We start from the raw sequence: 12,137 nt of genomic DNA on the forward strand, positions 1-12,137 counted from the left end.
GTAACCGGACTGAGCCTGCCCCGCTCCGTCAAAGCATCTGCTAACCGGTATCTGGTGCTGTAGTGGTGGTGGGGGGTCTAGTGACAGGGATCCGGGCTGCAGCAGTTGCCTCCAAGCGCTTGGAGAGTTAGTATCGAGCGAGAGCGGAGTGCATGTTCAGTTACCCCGTCGGAGTGAAAATGGAGAGTATGATCGAGCAACATTTTAGCATTAAATTTTGTGTCAAACTCAAGAAAACGGCCACGGAAACTCTTCAAATGATTCAAGAGGCTTACGGTGAGGATGCTCTGTCCAGAACTCAGGTGTTTCAGTGGCACAAAAATTTCCGGGAGGGCCGGGATGACGTCCATGACAAACAGCGCGTCGGTCCTCCAACAACGAGTCACACGGACACAAATGTGCAAAAAGTGCATGATATGTTGAACAGTGATCGTCGTCTGAGCATTCGGGCTATCGCAGATGAGGTCGGAATTGATAAGATGACCGTTCAAAACATTATTAAGAACGATCTGGGCATGAGGAAGATCTGCGCGAAGCTGGTACACAAACACCTGACTGATGAGCAAAAGAAGCGTCGTGTTGCTGTCGCTTCGGAAATCCTTGATCGACTGCAAACCTAACCAGAGTTTTTCAACCACGTTATAACAGGAGACGAGACGCGGGTTTTTGAATACAATCCTGAGACGAAGCGACAGAGTTCGGAGTGGCACACACCAGCGTCACCACGACCGAAAAAAGCGTGCATGAGCAAATCGAAGGTGAAGTCGATGCTCATTGCTTTCTTTAACATGAGAGGCATTGTTCACAAAGAGTTTGTGCCACCCGGTCAAACTGTAAACGGCCAGTACTACAGAGAGGTGCTCCGTCGACTAACCGCCCGGGTTCACCGAGTCCGTCCGGAGATTGCCGATTCGTGGATTCTCCATCACGACAATGCACCATCGCACACCTGCCTGCTCGTCACCGAACAGTTGGCAAAACAGTCGAGGGCAATGTTGCCACAGCCTCCTTACAGCCCGGATATGGCACCACCGGACTTCTTTCTGTTCCCCAAGATCAAGAGACACCTTAAGGGGATGCGGTTCGGGACTCTGGAAAACGTTCAACGTGCTACGACGAGGGCTCTAGACAACATCGAGGTTGCCGACTTCCAGGGAGCGTTCAGGGATTGGAAAATACGGTATCAGCGTGTTATCGACTCCAATGGGGACTACTTTGAAGATTTCTAAAGAAAAATTGTACATATTTTGCCAATAAAAAATTTCCTGAAGTCAGTCCGGTTACTTATTATACAGACCCTGTACAGTTGGAGGAATTTAGCTGTGCTCATAGGGCCCTAATACTACCCTTCAACAAATACACGCTATCTGTATGGCGGGTTGCGTTTACGTGTTAGCCGCTGAGATGAAGGCTCAACAATCTCTTTAACGACTTTAAGCTCACGATTTAGATTTGCAGATTAGTATTGACAAATACGTTATTTTCAAAAACACGTTAAACAACACTATAGCAACTGAAAAACAAGGATAAGTCCTATTATTGCTATTATTTGGTATTCTCTTATTATTTAATTCCACCACAATTATTACTGTCACAAAACAGACTGATTTTAGCAAATGTGATGAGTTATTTGGGTCATTAAGATTCCTGAAAGGCGGGTTTTACCCATGAGTCACAGGAAATGTTTTCGGGACGCAGCGCATAATGCTACCCCGCCACCCCTCCCGCCTATAACCACACACTGAAGGTCACGCGCTCAGCTAAAGTCCTCGAACTGTATGTCTATGAAGTAATATTATCAGTCAGGTCAAGAATCGGAGAGCAAATGCTTAATGGTACTTATTACCAGTACAACACAAGACCAGAGAGATGGATTGGCTACTCCTTCTCATCGATTGGCTCTTTTTGGAAAAACAAAAACACACACACACAATACACAATATGCTAGAATTAACTTTTACAAGAAAAAACCCAAAAATATATAATAGAAACTTTAAAAAAAAAATCTAAAAATGTATTCAATAAATAAAACCATTGAATGAACTATAAGAATATTGTACCTTACTCTATTTAAATTTAGTTTAAGATCATAAATACATGTCTTAGTTTGTAAGTTTTTGACACCATTCAATTGTATTCATGTAGTACAGTATGAATGAAGAATATTTTGATTTGAATAAGTTGGAAACACTTGGAAACTGCTATGTAACACAGCTGTAACAATAAATTTTGTTAACTTACATATGGAGAACAATAATACATACTTATTTATAATCTATACAATAACAACAATATTTGCACTGTTGGAAAAAATGCAGGTACATATTGAACTATTGTTCTGTTTAGTAACTTTTTCCACATCTTTTATTATATCATATTCCTATTAGGATTAGATTTCAAATGTTCATGTCGTAATTATGGGGTACAAAAATTGGTTTGAGAACAAACTGAAGCTTGACATTTTCTATGAAGCTTTCTATAGTTCTAAGCAACATCGAGTTCAATGATAGTTCATGTCACTCCATGGGATTTGGTTGAGCACTAGCAAACATTTTTTTTCATTGGTTTTATGGGTAACCATGGTGGCAACGAGTAAATTGCATAATAAACAAATTTTTAAACAAACAGAAAATCATACGACATTTTAACATGACATAGTAACACATGTAGCCTAATGAAATCAGCAATAGACTTGAAATTTTAAATACATCCTCAAGGAAGCCTGTTACATAACACGTGATGTGGGTGCGGCATATTTAATTTTTACACAAAAATTGAAATATTATTTATTACTTGACAAACTTTTAGACCACCTATTGAGATGGAATAAACATATATTATTAAATAAAAATTGACAATATTATTATTTTGTTTAATTTCAGTACATTAATAATATTATATGAATATTACTGTCAGATTACGAACTTAAAAGTATAATTACTGAACAGTTCTATAATACAGCGTTTTAGACTGTATTTCTTAACACTTTCAATCCCAGATATTTTTCAAAAGTATTTGGCACGATAAACAAAGAGGATTCTCAAAGAATATTGCAAGGCAACCTTGCACACTTAATTTTTCTAAGAAAAGTCACTAAACTTGTAAAGACACTAGGACTATAAATGTATCATAACAACAATTGTAGTAACACAGCCAAAGAACAGTGCAACAACTTGGGAACTGCGCAGTAAATGATCGCTCACAGCTGACTAGCATAGAGAAATGAAGCAAGCTAATACACCTTTTTGATTATACGTTCCATACTGCCAGTAATATACTATAGATAATAAAGAACATATTGCATTAGAAAACACAATTCTTCGTAACCATTTTTATTTATATTTTCTGTCAAAATTATACGTTAAGCATATTTTTATGTCTTACTTATTTATTCACCAACGGCATACGCCATTTTACATTATTACAAAAAAACAAGATGGCAACATAGTGTATAAAGAGTTATAAATATTGTTAATTAATATATACTTAATACATTAATGAGTGGCTAACAATCCTATAATAAAGAAAGAAAGCAAGCAATAATTACAATACTTAATATGCGAGCAAATAACAAGAAAATAAAAACACAAAATTTGACAAAGTAACAATTAACAATACAAAAAACCAAGCAAAGAAACAAGCAATTAAAAAAATAAAATGTGTAAGTATTAACAAAACAAATAAATATTTATTAAGAATAACAATCTAAACGATATAAACAATAAAACAAGTATAACGAAGAATAAATATGTATGAATAATGACAAAATAAATAGTAAAGCTAAATTATAACAGTCACGCATTGAAATATGAGACATCACAGAACAGCATGAAGTCGAGGAATGGGACTAAAGCGAAGGTAATTGGTCCCAGCATGGTCAGGCTCCAAGAGGTGCTGATGCCTAGTGTATCTGGCAGGAACATACATGTTAATTGTATCCAGAAATAAGGGGTAGTTGATTTGGTGATTTTAGAATTTGAATAGAAAGATATAATCAGCCAGCTGCCTCCTACATTCAAGACTTAGAAGACCATAGACAGCAGACAGCATCGACTGGGACCTCACAAAAGTCATGTCCAGCACGACATCCCAGGAACCTGATGAAACGTCTTTGCACCGACTGGAGATGGTGAATATGACAGAGCTGATATGGTGGCCAAACTACAGAGGCATACTCGAGTAACTAGCGCACTAGTGACCTGTACAGAATCGCACAGGCATTGATCTTCAAGCCATGTCTTGCAGAATGGGAGATTAATCCAAGCATTCAGGAGGCTCTGTCACAGATGTGGCTGATGTGGGTAACAAACTCAAATGAAGAGTCGATAAGAACATCAAGGTCCTTGGTGGTATTGCATCTCTCCACCCGGTTACCATCAAGAAAGTCGTCGGCTACCACTGAATGTAATTTCCTGTTAAACGTTATCAACTTGGTTTTGGCAGGATTCACAGCCATGTCATTCGTGAGACACCAGTCGAATACGTCAAGAGCACCCTGCAAGGCAATCATGGAGGGATGCAACTTCAACAAGCAGCTTGATGTCAAAGAGGAAAAAGGGGACCTTTTTTCATGATACTCATACTGAAGGAGACCTAACAATTTACTGTATGCCCTTGATACGTGCTGTGACTTATTTCTGATCTATTATGTACACTTATACTGAAATTTAACAAAAATAACAGTAATAGTAAATTACATGTAGGTATGTATATTATAGTATTTTTGGATAAATACCAACAGGAAGTTAATTTTTTCATAACATGCAAGTGACAACTGATATTTTACATAAAGAAATGTATTTATGGCCATAATACATGTAATACAATATTGTTAAAACCACAAAAGACTTTATTGTAGTTGTCATAAGCGTGTCATGTATAAGAGGTTTACAGTGATATTGCTTTCCAAACTTAGTAGCTTCTTTATTTCAATCCATTAAACTGTTATGTTTCTGGATAAATCTCAAAAACATACTTGCGTCTAAAACATATGAATTGCATATAATTAAAAGCCTATTAATAATATGTAATTTTATAGTCATCCTGTTAAAATCAATATAAATAGTTAATCCAAATTTTTAATAGATTATCTAATTTCAATAATACCGTGAAATAAGCATTTGAATGGCTGTCAAAAATGCGTTCACAACACAAGGAAGTCTTAATATTTTAGTTTTAATCAAACTACTTTTCTGTGGGTCATGGGGTCGTATATTGATAAAAAAAGTGACAAATCAGTGAATAAGGAGGGGAGGGGAGGAAAGATAAGTCGGCTAACTGGGGATAATGCACAATGACAACGTGAGATCAAAATGTGTACAGCGTGACAGTCGCAACTTAAGCTTAGCTTCGGAAGTTCATACACCCGAAAAAAAACAGTCTAATCAGAGTGAGCTCTGGGGAATCAGACTTCACTGTGAAAACGGATTTCGCTGTATGGGTGTGTTGTACACATACTTCAGAGTTAAATCCATGAGTATGGAAGAAAAAACATTGAAACAAACACATGTGCGAACACACGCACAGAGCCCTAACTCCACATGTTTAATTAAGGCATTTTTCATTACATTTCATTTAATTTTAAAATTATATTAACAGTCCAGGAGAAACTGAAGTAACAAAAAAATTAGATATTAGTGATTTTAATAACCCATTGAAGAAGAATTGATTGAGGCCTCTGCATTACTGGTAGCGTCAATTAAATAGGGAAAGAATGCAAAGTTAAAGTTTTCTACAACAAAATCCATAAAAAATAGGGCATTATTTTTTACCATTCTTTACAGTAAAGTCTTTTTGGAATATACTAAATGCCATATTTATAGTGAAATTATTAATATCTAAAAAAATATTTTCTCTACTTTTTTAGGTTTTGTAAATAAATTTTATTATTTTGTAGTTACTTTATGCCTAACTTTAACATCCTTTACATAAAATATGACAATGATTTTTTTATACAAATAGAAATCTTCATGCATATATTTAAAATAATTAGCTCAAAAATAAAATAAAGACAAATATTACTCAGCAATGGATTTTACGATTTTGCTTGGCATTTATTTACACAAGCTTCTTGTTTCCTAGTAAATTCAAATTGACTTTTTTATTGTTTGTAGACAAAATTACTTTATATCTAATTAAACATATTGTACAATTGAAAAATAATAAAAAAATCCTTCATCTTGATGATCATATTCTTCATCCTTGCATAAAAAGTAAATCAGCAAATGGTTTTTTGAGCACAGTTAATAATTATGTCTTCCATACTTTCATCACTCACTGATACCAGAATTGCACTTGTAATCACTGTCTAGTACTGAAGAAAAACAATAAAACACTATTGTTGTTTTATAGTTTATTTTTGTTATTTGTTATGGTAATTTCTCTTTCTGTGCAGGGTGGTACTTTCTTTGTATTGTTGTATTCTGTCATGTTGCTTTATATTATTATTGTAAAATGGCATTGCAATAGTATTTAAACAAAATGTGGGAAAGCAATTTTTGTAATGTATCTTTTTAATTATCAAAATTAGATTCCTTTTTTGAGGTGGTTGGTATTGATGTACTTTTTCAATTAACGATGATGACTCAAATAAAACGTAATATAACACTTTTAAATAGTGCAGTCCACAATCAAATTTATTCCACAGATAACACACTATCACAGTGTTAATAATCCTTATTATAATAAATTTTGATTGTTTTTAAAATGCCTATTATTTTCATACTTTCTTCAGAAAATAATCTGCATATATAAAAGTATTATATGTTAATTTATAGTGTTCTGCACTTCCCTTGTTATAAATAATAGATATTTGCCTCGTTGGAGTTGTTTTGTACTTTCGAGAAAAAAAGGTTTTACCCCCTAGATGTAAATATTTGATTACAACCTCATTGGTAGCCTTGATTAAAAAAACTCTCAGCGCATAAAACCAGGAGTATTGTATGTTGTTATGTAGTATATATAGTGCACTTCCAAGTGTTACACATAGCTTGTTGAAACCACTTTTTGCTAAGTAATAAGTGTTATATATAATTTTTTTTTTTGTTAGAAACCAGAGAAAAATTTAAAATAACTGGTATATGCACTTACTAGAGTATTATTTTTTAATTTGTACAAAAATTGAAAAAATGTATTGTAGATTTTTTGTTTTTTAAGTTTCACTCCATGTAACATTTGCATGACTTGTGATAGTAAGATACTGTAAATGTAAAAAATATACACAGTTTTGTAGGTGAAAAAAGATTCTAACATATATACATTTATTTACAAAAAATGTTTTTTGATAAAAATGTAAAGTATGTACTACTTTTTTGGCAGTAGGCATCCATATTGGTGTTTGATAAATTCTTTGGGCAAGAGAGATAAACAGATAATGATGATGTTTTCACTGTCACTATCAATTTTCACAACCCAACTCACATTCCTCTGGTTTATAATCATCCAGACTACCTGACAACAAACCTGACAAAGAAATATCATCGTGCACTTTATCAGCCGATATGTGATGTTCATCATCAGAACTAATATTTTCATCATCCAATAGTTCACGTATATAATATGAACCAACGAGGATCATCCATTACACACATTATAGCAATCAGTCATAAACAACTAGCCTACATAACCTAGTAACAAAGAACATCAAGAGGCTGTACAGCGCATCACCAGCTGCATAGTCCGTCAGCTGTATGCCGTGCAGCATTTGGATCGATATCAGCTGACAACAAGTAATATTACAAGTATAAACTATATAAAATGAATTGGTATTTATGAGCAGAATATTCAACTTGTGCAAGTTACGTCTATATAACTTTATAACGGTTTTTTTTGCGCAATAATAGCGGAGAGTTGACAGACGACTGAGCCGTCTTTATCAGTTCACAAGCGATATTAACGAATGTCTGTGCTGTCGGTCATCAGTTGAAGGGTTAAACCACAAATTACCTACAGGATCACACAACAAAGGTCAGCTGAAGTCCAGACATTCACTCTTTGAGATTGCCAGTACAAAAAAAGTAACGAATTTTAGTCCAAACATTTTGGATAACGTACTGAGATGAATTTAATGGCAGACTAGTTTATGATTCCCAATCCAACAGAAATGGTGAGTGGTTGTGTACAACTCTTCGGAGGGAGTGGACTATGTTAAATTCTGTACTAATATGGGTAGGAGTGGGTCTTCCAAAAATGGGGTCAAACTTCAGTTTAATCCTCCGGCTGTAGAGCCGAAACACAGAAAATGCAGCATATAGTGGATCATTCTCCTTTATGTGCCTATTGGGAAGGCTAGCCCATCCTTACACGTACCTAATGAAGCAGCATTAAAACAGATTTAAATATATAGTATAATAAACAGCAACTATGACAATCGAATCATCGATATTTCTGGCTACTAAACTACGGACCAAAACTTGATCCCAAATACGTTATACATATTTTAAATTATTAAGCTATAAAATAGTGTTTTAAACCTAAAAAAATTAAGCGATAACTTAATGATTAATTAAAAACTTTCTAATGTGTATTTATTGAATGTAACAAAAACAAACAGGAAAAATATTTCCATAACAAGATGAGCATAGCAAAACAAGACCAAGATAACAGAGGAAAAAATACAATCAAACAAACACAGGGGAAGAAACTTATCACAAATGAAAAAAGATAGCAACAAAGAAACAATAACATTGCACTCGATCTTAAATTACCTCGAAACATAGTTGATAGACCTGTTCCCCCCGCTCAAATTCTCTGCTTTTCCACATAAATATTAGCAAACCTATTATGCCCTCCTCATATACCAATTTCTCCTTAGTTTGTTATCCTTCATACATATTAGTGCCTATTAAGGCTACAGTATAATAAGCAGCCACTAACAAAATCGGATGATGATTATAGATTTTAAATATTGATACTATCAAATACGAAATTTGACCTATAGATATTTATAATTAATCATTGCCACCTTTCTTCAGGCTAGAAACATCATTAAAAGCTGTTGTATTTGATTTATATAGGAGAAGGTTAGTGACAACGACAAGAATAATGATAATGAATATGCAAATATTGGCTCAAAATAATTTTATAAACAAATAAATCTTTAATAACTGATTTCAGAAATGAGTGCATTGCCGACCATCTTGCAGAATATATACATAGACAAGAGATTATGATTATTGGTGGTTATACATTCAAGGATTTTTTAAATGCTAAAAAACATATCTACCCTATGAAGTAATAGTACTACGTGGCTCAAGAGTACTTTAAATATAATTTTAAAAAAATTCATTTTTTTGCATATAACAAAATAAGCTTCTCTATATTAAGATTTTTAAAGCCTAAAACTTAATTCAATTCGACATCATCTTTCAAAATGTATTGAAAGCAAAACTATATTTGAAAATAAATTCAAAATTAAAATAGGCTAATGTGTTTCGTTATTGACTAATAGCAGCAAGAATAGAGAGGAACGTGTCTTCTTTGTTTCACAAGCAGTTACATTTATCCTTTAAAATAAATAAGGTAAGTAAATATTATTGTTTTGTTGTAATTATGTTAATTAAAAATATTTTAATTTGTGAATTATATTAATATTTATACATTAATGTCCAAGATTGAAACCTAGCAACACCATATTGTTCTTTGAAATATCTAGTAGCCTATGTTATTAGGTCTGACATTTTGCTTTCAGTCCTTTGGATGGTCATGAATATCGCTGATGGATTCCATATCATTCTATAATCATCATCCGATTGGGTTGATGGCCGTTTATTATACTTGGGTAGGGTACGATAAGCGGACCTGGTTTTTTATATTGAAATTGGCAATTGATATTACTTAATCATAAACATCAATATAATTAATCAATATTAATTAATTATTTTGAACAATTAACTTAAATAATCTATATCAACAGCTGTAAACACTTTCAAATAATACACGTAACGTAATATTTCAATTTTACACAAGTAACATCTGATTATTAAAAATGGCAGTCAATTTTAGAAAACTACACGACATTGCTTTGACAGATGATAAGACGTGTTTTCGTGTCTTCAACATGTTGGACTCGTACCGAAAAACCAATTATGTGAAATTTGTGAGAAAGAAACAACTGTAACTGAGCAAATATCTCGTCTTCAGTTTTCCTAATTTTGGTTATAATAATTTGTTTGATCACTGTAAATATTAAATTCATATTTTAATTTAAAACATATGATTGTTATTGAGGACTATAGATACTTTTATATCAATAGATAGTCTAGGATTTGAGATGCGAATATTAGGTATCGGTGGTTACATTCTTCGATATAAAAATCCGGGTCCGCTTATCGTACCCTACCCTTATACTTCAGCCCCTATAAATTTTTACGCAATAGGTTTGTATCTGCATACAAATTATGCCTGAAACAGAAAATATATTATGTTTTCAAATTACTAAAAGTGGTTTTACACAGTTTTTGGTACATGGCTAGTAAATATTATCCTTTATTTTGTGAGGCTAACATAAATGACATCACATACTGTATCTTTGTCAACCAGCTTTTCCAATTTAAAGTAAACTTATTTACAGCATATTTTAAATCAAACCGTACATAAGTGGACTAAAGATGTTACAAAAAATTACAATAAAGATACAGAATGCAATATATACATGACTAGGCTACAAAATTCAAAAGGGATCCAGACTGAGATTAACCCTAGCCTAATTTCACTACCAGCTTTTAATGTGAATCCCCATAAAGCTTCTCAATTCATATTAGCCTACCTAATTTCAGCCTTGAATACATCAATTATAAATTATTATAGACAAAATTGACGAAAGGAACGGCTATAATATAATATGTACATTGCTTTAAACTACAAAATTACCAAGAGGCCATGTTGAATCAGCTTTTGTGAATGAAAACGTAAACAGTTATCATTGATAACATGTTCATCAACATAGCGTAATAAAGAATACGGAAATAAATAAAACTTACTTGTTAATCTAATTTTCATCATTCCATTCCTCCTGCTACCAGTGGGATTTGACATTATTTTTACACATTGAAAATAAACAAAACTTCACCTAACACAATCCCAACTGCGACATACGAGTATACGACATTAATTAATGTGGTCTTACTTGTTCTGTAGACAGCGCCACCTCTGTTTTCGGTCCATAGATTAACAAAACTCAGTCAGTTCAGTTGCCAAAGAGGATATTGCCAATAATCCTGTTCACTCACAGACTGCGACCATGTGTGCTTCTGACGTTCGGCATCTTAGTAAAAAGTGTTTTTAATTCATCCTATTAAATTGATTTAAAAAATATTAAAAATAATATGATAAGTAGTTACTTATACTTCATTTTTATAGTAAGTACTGGAAGGGTATCGGCTTTGACAAAAAAGGAATATATTACACAAAGTGGAAATAATTTGAATTAACAGTTGGAATAAATAATACTAATTAATATGATCAAGCTATACGAAGAGGTTAAAAATCAGTAATTAGATTTCTAAACCTAAAACGTATTATTATACCTAAGCATACCATTGAACACCTGCACTTAAAAAAATTTAGCCCAGTAATATGTTTCCTAATTTTGCTTTTCCAAACTTTTCTAAAACATATGTAATTAATTCCACATACGTACTCATGTTCAGTTGATGAAAATGTAAAATTATTTAGTTTGTCTTGCACCCAATATATACCATAGTTTTTCATCCAAAAAAGTTTGCTAAACACTCGTAGGTACCCAAAATTCAATACTCGCAAGAGCCAAACAGACAATAATGCCAAACGTCTGGAAAAAGACACAATAAAGTTTCAAATTACAGATTTCATTTGGCGGTTTTAGTAAAAGCTTTCGAATTCCCATGTTTTATTGGTGTTTTAAAGTCGATTTGAAAATTAGTGTATTTAAAATATGGTTCTGTTTCTTGTAGCGGATGTTCTTCAATGTTACAATTTCTTGTGACTTCACGCTATCCACAAGCTTTCTGGTGTCTGGAAGCCGTGTCGTATATTCAACCATTGAAATCTGAGATCAACACCTACCTAGAAGATCCAGTAAGATCGAAACACGGAGTACTACTAATAAAACGCTCAAAATACTTCCGCAACACAACGAGCACACTTCGTGACAGCCGTAA

The 12,137-nt window shown here is 33.3% G+C and overlaps 1 protein-coding gene across 2 annotated transcripts in view; it reads right to left on the minus strand.

Moving 5' to 3' along the window:
- LOC124354451 (E3 ubiquitin-protein ligase SMURF2) overlaps positions 1-11,128 on the minus strand; it is a 106,125-nt gene extending 94,997 nt beyond the window's left edge. The window contains exon 1 of one of the 2 annotated variants that reach the window (XM_046804906.1): positions 10,980-11,128. In XM_046804906.1, the coding sequence (XP_046660862.1) occupies positions 10,980-11,034 (55 nt within the window). In that variant the 5' untranslated portion in view covers positions 11,035-11,128. The remainder of the gene's footprint in view (positions 1-10,979) is intronic. The other variant, XM_046804905.1, reaches the window with a different exon arrangement.
- Positions 11,129-12,137: the final 1,009 nt, after the last annotated feature.

The sequence above is a fragment of the Homalodisca vitripennis genome, chromosome 2, assembly GCF_021130785.1.
Source record: "Homalodisca vitripennis isolate AUS2020 chromosome 2, UT_GWSS_2.1, whole genome shotgun sequence".
Classification (NCBI taxonomy): Eukaryota; Metazoa; Arthropoda; class Insecta; order Hemiptera; family Cicadellidae; genus Homalodisca; species Homalodisca vitripennis.